The 11,073-nt window shown below is 40.4% G+C and overlaps 1 protein-coding gene across 1 annotated transcript in view; it reads left to right on the plus strand.

The window, feature by feature from the left end:
* Positions 1 to 11,073, plus strand: part of UST (uronyl-2-sulfotransferase) — a 98,349-nt gene that overhangs the window by 8,803 nt on the left and 78,473 nt on the right. The window contains exon 2 of the mRNA XM_010141775.1: positions 7,728 to 7,883. Within this exon, the coding sequence (XP_010140077.1) occupies positions 7,728 to 7,883 (156 nt within the window). The remainder of the gene's footprint in view (positions 1 to 7,727; positions 7,884 to 11,073) is intronic.

The following is an 11,073-nucleotide window of genomic DNA, read 5'->3' on the forward strand; positions in this document are numbered from 1 at the left end:
GTTTTACAAATTGAAATCCAGTTACAGCAATAAACTACCTTTATTTCATACTGCAATTGACTTATAAAGCATCTGCACAAAGTGCAGTGGTAAAGTCAAGCATGCTGGAGACATTAAAATAAAATATCAAATTATTGAAGGGGGCCTAAAGCAAAGGGCAGGAGGACAAACTGGAACAGTATGACAGATCCTTGGCAATGGTGAAACCGTGAGTTGTTGCACTTAGCTACAGCCTAATAGATAGTAATCCACAACAGGTACAAACGGGTTAAACTTTAATGTGAAGGAAAGCAAGTGCATGCAGAGGAATAAATTATTTAGTCTACCACTCACCACATTCAAATGCAATATTATTGGCTCCTGGGGTGAACTCATTAATATTGCTTTGGAAGGATAGAAGCTACTGTAAAGTAGTTAGGTTACTTAAGGAAACACCAGTGCCGTGGTGTATTATAAAATGTTTTAAAAGCAGGCTTAGCTACTTAATATCTCTCATTTTGTAGGTATCCAATATAAACATGTGGGTTGGATATGATAGGATTTAGTACTGAAACAGACAATAACTGCCAGTGTGTTCTGAGCACATCACAGAGAGTACAAAACCCTAGGCTCAGGAGGAAAAAGAGCAGGTTTAACCTTTGCAGTTCCAAGATACATGTACCTATAATGCGAAGTTTCTCTGGAGTTAAAATCTGGCTTGCACAAATCCTGCAGCTTAAGTTTTTTTTATATTACATGGAATACCTTCTAGTTGCAAACCAGTAATTAAAGTGACACCAAAATTCTTGCCCTAGCTGAGTTCATGCTAGTTCCCTCAATGAATACCACGGTCAGTGAACCATGTCCTTACATCATTTATCTCCTTTATCTTGTTATGAGATAGGTGCATACCAGTGAGATGACTTCCGCAATGTGATGGACTTAAGTAAGAGATTAAAATATTGCTTTTTGCAAGAAAACTAGTGAAGATCTTCCTGTTCTTTTTCCGTTGTGGTCTGCATACACTGATGTAGGGTAAAAAAGAGAGTGATGGCTTTATGTGCTGCACCCCTCTCTATACCAGTGATCATCCCGTGCACTTTGATTCTTCTAAATGCCATCTTGAGATATATTAAAAAAGGATGTCTGCAAGATATGAAGGATAACTGTCGGTTCTCTTTGGCACTAGGGTGACATGATATCTAATTTTGGTCCCAGAAGAGATGAAGAAATTGCCAACTGCAGAGGAAAGCAAGAAGAATGAAGGGGAGGTTGAAGGGCAAGCTGAGTTAATAAAAGGTGAAAGGAAAAGATTTGGTTAATCTAGCAGCTGTTGTTTGTATCCCCTCCCGGAGCAATTATTTGTTTGGCAGGGTGATTCCGTCTCACCTACTTCATCCCTGATTGGAGACAGCTGCCATCACTTCTGTACAGGGAGCGTTGTTGAATGATGAGAGTCAGGAGTCCTGCTCACACCTCTAGAGGCTGTCTAACATCAGTGACCACCTGAAACTGCTGAGTGAACGGAGCGTCTGCTCTTTACCAGGCTGTCTGACTTCACATACCTGAAATAAACCTGGATCTGCACTCTGACAGGGAATCTTGTGCAGCAAACTGCAGAAGTAGAGGTTTTGCTCAGCTGCCATACAAATCTGTTTTGTGGGACGCATCAGGAACCATTAGCTTTGGTGGACACTTTATATTAAGACTAAAGAAAAGCATTACCAAGTTTGAGGACTATGTCTGCAACCAGTCTTCTTTTGTTGCTTGTGCTCCATGCTTATGTTTTCAATTTGTTTTGGGATGTTAAATCATTAGAGAACACATTTTAACTTATTCTTCCAAGCGTGTCAACTGGCAAACAGATGAAATGCATTGTTTAGAGTGGGGAGAAAGTCATCCTTTTTCAATTAAATTAGTTGCCCAACGAAAATGCAACAGAAGAATCTTCTGTTTCTTCTTCTGTCTTATTTTCATTGCTCCACTACAGCTATATGGCTTTCAAACTTTGAAAACAAACTTCATCCTTACCTTTCTTGTGGTTTCTAGTCTATTTTCAGTGACCGATAGAGAAGATCATGTCTCATTTGGTGGAGTTGGTTAATTCCAAACTGTCCAGCATCACTGCACTCTACAGGTGGATCTTGACATAACTGGGTCTGTGTGGTTTTGCTGGGGAAGGGAGCAGCTAACTACTAACTTATTTTGTTTTTCTCTCATTTTCATCTTGCAGTCATAGTTACTGCTGGCATATCTTTGTGTTAGCAACTCTTCATTGTAATTGCTTTAAAAGTGAGTAAGAATAAGTTGATGTTTGTTTTGAATGAGATTTTGTGCAGCAATTCCTGAAGTTAGATTTGGAATATGTTATCTCTTAGAGTTTGTCTTTAAATAGGCCATGACAGGCTTGTGACAAACCTCAATTAAAAAGAGGCAGCTGATGAATCCAAGAAGATTTCAAAGCTAGTGACTGAATTATCTGATCTGTCTTCATGAAACCCACAATGTGAGAATGGGTATTCTCTGGAAATGGTAGAAGATGAGCTAAAAATGGAATGCATGGTCGGTAACAACATTCTGAAATTTATTTGTATAGCTGGTTGTGTAAGAAGTTCTTCAGTCAACAGGCAAGCATGTGCCTTCTAACATTTCATGTGTGATCTTTGAGGGCACTGGAGGAGGAGGAGAGATACTTGAGAGAAATGGGCTGCTGACAGCAGTTAGGTTTACAGGTGCCTAACAAGCATCTTCTGCCACTCATGAGCCAAATGGGGCATTGCATTGGCCCAGTAGTTCATTTTTTTAAATTCTGATTATTCTGTCTCAGTTGGACAGGAAAAAAATTTAAGAGGTTGCACTGAGAAGATATGATGCTATATAGAGATGCGTGACATCAGCAAATGTTTCATTGCTTTCATGATCTTACTGGTTTTGTCTGTGTTGGTTGGCTTCATTCACCTGATAAACATGGGGCTCTATCTGACCATAGGTTAGTGTCTGCTCGAAATGCAGAAACCAGTTGTGGCACCCAATTCTGGCGCCTCTCATGAGTAGGGACGAGGGTCACTTACTTGCTGAAGTTGCGAAGATAATGGATTGCTTTCTGGGCACGTGTCTCTGACATGAGTTATTTGTCTGGTCAAATTGTATCTGGGCTGGGAAATTTTCAGCAAATGGGCAAAATTATACTGGCTCAGTATGAGTGGAGTGATTTAAGCCTTTGTGTGGATCCCTAAATTGTTGACACTGCAAATAATTATCCAGCTTAATTTTTTTTTGAATGATGCAAAGGCTTACCTAGAGATAAAACCACCACTGAAGATGGAAGCCTGGGCTTTTGTCAGGCTGAGAGATGGTTCCCCTCCTGAAACTGTCAGACTTACCCTGCGGAGCTGCTTGACAGTCGTCGTCCATAATGCAAATTCATTTTGGTTAAACTTGCTTTTTCCTCTCATCAATTTCATTCACATTGTATCGTGACATCTTCTTTCACTGTGGAACAAAAAAAAAAACAAAACCAAAAACCAAAAAACCTCAGTTTGAACCGAGGTTTGAGATTGTTATATAACTTTTCACACCATAGGAGAGAGCTGTTATAATTATACTGTGGGGTTTACGTTTTTATAGCCATAGCTACTAATTCATATAACTGCAAAGTGAATTACACATCTGAATTGTTTATAGTACCTCTGAGCTTTGATGCAGTGCTCAATAAAGTCACTCTGTAATTATTTTGAAGTTACGTGTATTGTTACATGAGTATCGTGTTGCCAGAGCATCACCGCTGCAGTTAGTCAGTCTACATGCTACATACTCTCATCGTAAAATAAAATGTAATCCAATTAGTGTTTTGTAAACCTCTAACTGCTCTTTTCCATCTTGTTTCTGCTAACGTAATAGGAGCCTTCTTTTCAAGTGCCTCCTCTGCCACAATCTCTTTCACTGGGTTGGGGGGTATCATGAAGGCGAAAAGAAAGAAGTTTCTCTCTGAAAAAGTTTTAACTTTCTTGAATTTCTGAATCTGCTTGATACAAACTCAGGTTTCTGGAAGAAGTATTTCATCTTCTAAGAAATTACTTAGACATTTTCTAAAACACAGAAAGCAGATTTGCAGCATCCTAAGGGAACTGGTCACATTAAACAAATACTTATGTACCAAAAGTCTGTGTGTTGCATGGCTTTGTGTACTGGGCATACCCTCTGGTGCACAGCCTCTGGTGCATTTAGGTGTGTAAGCGGAATGGAGACGTAAACAGACGAAATAAGAGCAAAGCTTCAGCAGGGGCGAAGCTTCAGTGCATCCCTACAGCTAGCCACATTTCAGCAAGCTGCAAGCAAAATCTTGGTGACTGTTAGTGGCTGTGTTCTTCTGAAGTGAGCTTTGAACTGTAGCCTTTATCTTGAATCTTGTCCCATCTTACCTAAGTCCATTCAGATGTTGACTGAATCAAGACATTGATATATTGGCCTCTTTTAAGCTAAACGGTTGTCCGACAATAATAGCCCTTGGTATCAGTTTTCTCTATCTGCAGTGAGTATCTGCTTATGGTTTCTTTTGGAGGGTTGCCATGGTTATTGTCTGTGTGCAGAAATGTGCTACTTAGGAAGGTGAATTTCAGAAACAGGAGAGGAATGGCCAAACTTGGAGGCAACTGGGGTTTTTGGGTTTGTTTTTTTTTTTTGTGGTAAAGTTGTTTGCACTTAGAATAGAGACTTTACGAAGACCTGCTTTAATTTTATTTAATTTTTAAAGAAAGAATTGTATTAATAAGATTCACACAAAGTAACTAGTTAGTCACATTAGGGATTTAATTAGAACTTGAGTATAATCTGGGTGCAGCAAAAATTCCCCTTGAAATGAAGTATCAGTGAAGAAAAAAATTTGCCTGCTATATTGCAAAGTGCTACTCTGCTATGGAAATCAATGCAGTTAATAATTATAAGCATTTTTAAACATGTAGCCCTACAAACTCTTGCTGTTTCTCACATTTCCAGAATGCTGAGCAAACACATACTGTATGTGCTCTTGCTCCTTCACTGGCGCTTGTCAGCATCTACTAGGCATTTCTCTTTCAGACTTTTAACATATTTGCACAGCAAAGTATGCCAAAAGCATATGTTTGAGAAGAGGAGAAACTCTCATTCCACAAGTCACAGTGGTGGTGTGTGGATAGTGCTTCAGGGCTGTGGAAATACTGGTACTGCTTTTGGTATGCAAAAGAGATGAAATGGGTACAGTCCAGAATATGGCTCGGGTGTGTTCTTGTGTGAGAAATACGTTCATGGTGTCCCCAGTGTTGTTATCAACATAGTAAAATGTGTTAACTTGTTAATCTTTCAGACATCATTAGCAGTTGCTGTGGAAAAAGTTAGTGGTTTTGGTTTGCTTGCCAAGGTTTTGATAGCAAGGATGGCTACGGAGGTGACTTCTGTGAGGAGCTGCTTGAAGCTCCTCCTATGTCCAATAAAGCCAATGCCAGCGGGCTCCAAAATGGACTCACTGCTGGCCAAGGCTGAGCCCATCAGCAATGGTGGTAGCATCTCTGGGATGACATACTTAAGAATGGAAAAAAAAAAACCTGTGCAACAGCAACTTCAACTGGAGAATGAGAATACGTGAGAGAAACAACCCTGCAGACACCAAATGGGGAGTGGAGCAAACTGGGAGCAAAGTTAAAGTCCAGGAAGAGGGGAGGGGTGGAGGTAAGGTGATTTTAAGATTTAGTTTTATTTCTTGCTGTCCTACTCTGATTTGCTAACAAATTAAGCTAATTTCCCCAAGTTGAGTGTGTTTTGTCCATGATGGTAATTGGTGAGTGACCTCTCCCTGTCCTTATCTTGACCCGCGAGCTTTTCGTTGTATTTTATTACTATGTTTTTCTCCCCTGTCCAGCTGAGAAGTGACAAAGATGGCTTTGGTGGGCACCTGATGTTTGGCCAAAGTCAACCCACCACAGGTAGCTACAGCTATAACAGAGAGATGTTCAATTCATCACCTTTGGAGTTGTCTGATCATTGAGACTGGGATTTTGCATTTCATAGGAACCAAGGCTTCTGAAGGAAGGATTGATAAGGAATAAGGGGTCTAGGTTTCTCATAGAAAACTTTATAATAATGTTACAAAATAGTAAGACTTGGTGTCTTACGTGGGTTTTGTATGAGCCTTGGGATGTCCATGTTTACTTGCTGAATCAGCAGAGGTAATGTCCTGGAACTTGGAAAACTTAACCGAGGCCGTGATCACCAAGTACCTAGCCCTCGTAATTTGGAGAATGACAGCAACCAGTAACAATAGTAGCATTCTTTTGGTCATTGAAGTATAACACTGATAGCAAAGTGCCAGTGTGTTCCCATTATATATAAGAGAATCCTGATTTTTCTTTTTAGTATTTTTTTTTATTCTAGTTTGTGGTCCTCTTAAAAAGTAATCGGAAAGGGTTGCCTGATGAATCATTTTGCTTCCCTAATCAAAATCGATTCGCTGTTCAAATACCATGAGAAGTGCCAGAAGCCCATATGCCTCATCTGACTCCTTTTATCTTTGGAATTCTTCTGCTGGGAGAACGTGTTTGCATCAACAGCAAAAGTAACTATAGGTTGAGACACACACCATCACTTTGGCACATGAGCCATTCCTTGTGCTGACCACGTCACCTGGAACCAGGGTGCAAGCCTCATGTTGGGCAACATTTGGTGCCTGTTGTTGTAATAGAAAAATGAGTTTTCCTTAAGTGAGCACCATATATACACTGCTGTGGATGAAACTGTGAGCTCCTGACTAGATTAGCCAATTTAAAAGACTTGAAAACATGTGTCTCTTGGCCTATACTATCAGATGCTTCTGTTACATGCTCATCTAGTGCAACAGTGTGACTGCAGAATGCCTCTTACTGAAGGAATAGTCCATGGACAACATCCAGGAACAAAACAATGCTTCATCCAGTATGCTTCACTGTACTTCAAGAGTCACTTGTACTGATTTCCGGGAGAGGAGAGCACAGTGCCAGAGTTTAGCGAGGGCTGGAGACCATTCCCGATGGTTGTGGCTCATCTGTTTTGAGGTTTAGTGAATGTTACCTGTAGTGATGTAATCAGACTGTGCCAGTTGGCCTTCAGGCCCCCTGTGGCCCCTGGCATTGTTTATTCCACAAGTACATGCTTAGCCAGTGGTATGGTTTGTTCTCTGAGTCTCTTTGAAAGGTTCACATTTATATTTGGACTTGAAACATTTCATTAATTTTAGCTCTGTACAACTGTTGGTTGTTTGGGTTTTTTTTCTTTGTAAGCTGAAGTTTTGCAGTTCAAGCATTCCTCTTGCTTTATGTCAACCTCACTTTGATTTGACAAACTGTAATGCAGATTCACTCCTCTTCGCTCTGTATGGGAGGCAGTCAATGAAAGCAAACTATTTGTACTGAGGTTATAAGCAGCAAGCTGAACCCCTTATCATCTTTAATAGAAGACATCAGCAGTGGCTTAATGTTTTTGGAGTAGCTACCAATCCGCACTGTTAAATTAAGCTGGATCATGAGGGGGAAATCTCAGCTTGCCACCTCCTGAGCCATGTGTTTCTATTCTAAAGAGCTTCTAACTTGTTGCTGGAAGTGAATGCCTCAGACTTGGGCAGGGTCTTAGAAATTCTCCCGTACCTCTCTGTTGGTTTAGGGTCAAAATGTTTTGTGGTTCAGAGGTACACAGAAACAAAACCACAAATATACTAACTCCATGTTTTTTCAATCTTTACTTAGGTACTTCCTTTCCCCAGCCAAGTGGTCTACAACAGAGTTGGAAAGTGTGGGAGTCGAACTGTGGTTTTGCTTTTGAGAATTTTATCAGAGAAGCATGGATTCAACCTGGTTACATCCGACATCCATAACAAAACAAGACTGACCAAAAATGAACAGGTAAGTTACTCCTGTTTTTATATTGTGTTTGTGAAACTGAAAAACAAAGGTGTATGCTAGCAGAAATCATTGAAAAGGTGTTCTGCTACTTTGACCTGAATAGTCAGGTCAAATTCATGTCAGTCATCATCCTCTAAGCGGCTGAGCAGGAGTAAATAATAGCCAACAAGTTTTGGGGTTTTTTTCTTACTTTCTTAGTTCACTTCTAGTAATCACTTGCATCAAAAAGTTGTTTTCCCAGGGTCATGCTAACCCATGTTGCTATAATCTGATATGCCCTTGATCCTATCTCAGCCTCTTGCTCAGCTACATTTTTCATGTTACTGCACAACCCTCACTAAAGCAAGTAAAAATACCACGAGACCTCCGTACCCAGACACCCCTTTTCATGTTCTTTTCAAGTTTTTTGCATCTTTGACTCCACGAAAGATCCAATTATTTTAAATTCCTTGTATTTAGAGTAACCATGTGCCCTCTGTATCACTGCTATCAGTAGGTGTTGATGCAAGTAATAAAAAAAATTCAGAGTCCAAAGTGTATAGATGTAATCAGATACTGTACACATGTCCGTGCACGTGTTGCCCACAGCTGCTCTTTCGATCTACTGATCAGTTAAATGCCACAACAACTCCCTGTGTCACTCTGGGAATAGCAGCCTGCAAACCACAAAACGAGGCACAAGGTGATCAAAATACGGACATGGGCCTGCCAGTGGCATTGTGCTGTAATTTGGTGTGATTTGTTTTATTTGTACCCTGTTTATGAGCATAAGTTTGTTATTTTAGATACAGCAGTTCATTCCAAATGGGTATTTCGGAGCAGATACTGCTCCTGCAGAACCCATCTTCCTCCCTTCTAAGGTGGTCCCACCGGCAGCTGGCTCACAAAACCCCACATGGTGCTAAAGTTCAGACCAAGGCGGGGACCAGCTGGCCATTGCTGTCACGCCAGCCCAAAGGCTTCTGTGCAAGACTGGGTGTGACACACCAGTGAAAGGTTGTGGGGAAGGCCAGTGTCCCCCCACTGCCTCTGCCTGCAGCCAAGAGAAGGGGGAGAGCCCTAGTCTACAACTACTGCAGCATCTCTCTGGGTATCCCACCAGCATCACCACTGAGCCTGGGGAGTTAGCAAAATGGTCTCATCAGGTCAGGATGAAACTATCCTGTGCTGCAGAGCCTGCCTGCTTAGTTTTTCTGCTTAACTGGATGTGAGATGGGGGGGGTTCTGTGGTTATGACTGCTTTTGTGTCTTGGTTTGTTTGGGTTTTGCTTTGACTATGTCCTTCATTGAGTTTCATTTCTGATTGGGAGATGGGTCGTAAAACCTAAAAACCTTTCAATCACCAGCTTTCACCCTAATCATCTACTTCATTTTGGTTCTGTTCTGCATTTTTCCGGTAGGTGGATTTTCCTTTGTTCAATGTGATACAAGATCACATCTTAGTCTGCTGTGCTTTAGTCCAACATCTTAAGATTCTAGAGAGGCCAGACTTCTTTTTGATGCAACCAGAATACACTGACAGAGGATATATACCTGCATTGCTTTCTGCAGTCCAGAAGCTGTTAGGTTACTAGACGGCAAATGAGCTGGAACACAGATGGTGCTGGATGTTTTGCTTCAGAAATGATGATTTACTCTATAAAATGCCCTACTATAACTTGAGTCTCTTTAATTTATGGCTTATTTACATGGTTACAATAAGTTCATAATTTAATGAGTACTTTTGCTGAGAAGTGCCTTTGATCACCAGGAAACATGCCTGGAGACAGTAACTGTTCTGTTGTTTGGGGTACTTTTAGTTGTATTCTCATTTTTTATGAGCTGAATATGAAAAAAAAAAATTATTTCTCCCACCTTTAATGTGGTGAACATAAGAGGAAGTTAAGAGCATGAATAGTCTCAGGCTCCAGGTGTTGGAATGAGAGAAAAGAGAGCTGGGCTGAGCTCTAGACTCCCAGCATGAAAATGGGCTTCTCGCTTGGCTCCCTTCCTTCTGTCATTTGTGTCATGTCTGTCCTGTGTTTGGTTACAAAGCCTTGATCCAGCCAAGACTTTTCTGGAAATATTTAGGTTTTGCAGTCTGCTATTGTTCAATAAAGTTGAGCGCATAGATGTTCTTAATGACTGTGGAGATTGCACATGACTGGAATTCGTATTCTCATTGCCTTTTCCAGTCTCCTTCACACTAAAAAATCTTCACGAGTTACATGTACCTGCCAGCAATTAGAAGCACGGCCTTTGAACAACTATGAGCATAAGGGAATGAGTTCTGGAAACAGATGAGTTAATCTGTACCTTATCATTTGCTATAATATTTCCAAGTAAATGAAATACAGAAAATAATATGTAGTATTCATGTATACAAAGTCAACCTAATTGGTGTGGCTTTAAAATGACACACGAACTGTTGCAAAATTAATTCTTCCGCTTCCCTGACTGCCTTTCCCACCCTCAATTTTTTTGCATTTGGAGAATTAAGAATGAGTATGCTTATAGGTATGCAAATACCGATCACATACAGGATTAATTGGTAATTCTTACTCATATTGTTTCCTTCTACCACCCATCCTCATAGATGTAAAGCCAGCTTTATATATAATTCCAGTTTAACACACTAAAAATCCATCACTAATTTTTTTTGAATGCTTTTAAAGACAGAAAATTGGTCATAGCAGCTTGGGTAACTGAAGTAATTCTTGAAATCATTCCAAATTTTTGAGAGCTGGAAATTAAATTCTAGTCTCATTCCTGTGAGTTGATTATGGAAATGAATACCAAGATCAAAGTGATATACCGAATACCTGTAGATACTTGTGCTCCTGGACCCTGCCTGCCTTCATTGGAGACTGAAAACAGTAGAATAAGGTAAAGAGCTCACAAGAAAGACACATACAGAGGTTTTTTGGGTTTTTTTTGGTCCTATTTGTATCAGTGTTAGTGGAGATCATAGTGTCATCCACCTGATTTCACTTGGAAAATCCCAGCTGCCTCACCATTTTTGTACATTTTGACCTCAAATTCTCCCAGTAAAATACAGCAGCTTAAAAAAATCATAACATTTTAGCTTTTGTCTGGGCGTGACTATTATCTGATTATTTCTTTTTGTTCCCAGTAGAATTTACCTATTGCAAATCTGGAACTAAACAGGACTGAGCTGAGCAGCAGGGGGCTGGCAGCCTCCAAAAGAGGG

The sequence above is a fragment of the Buceros rhinoceros genome, unplaced genomic scaffold (assembly GCF_000710305.1).
Source record: "Buceros rhinoceros silvestris isolate BGI_N320 unplaced genomic scaffold, ASM71030v1 scaffold28, whole genome shotgun sequence".
In the NCBI taxonomy this organism is placed as follows: Eukaryota; Metazoa; Chordata; class Aves; order Bucerotiformes; family Bucerotidae; genus Buceros; species Buceros rhinoceros.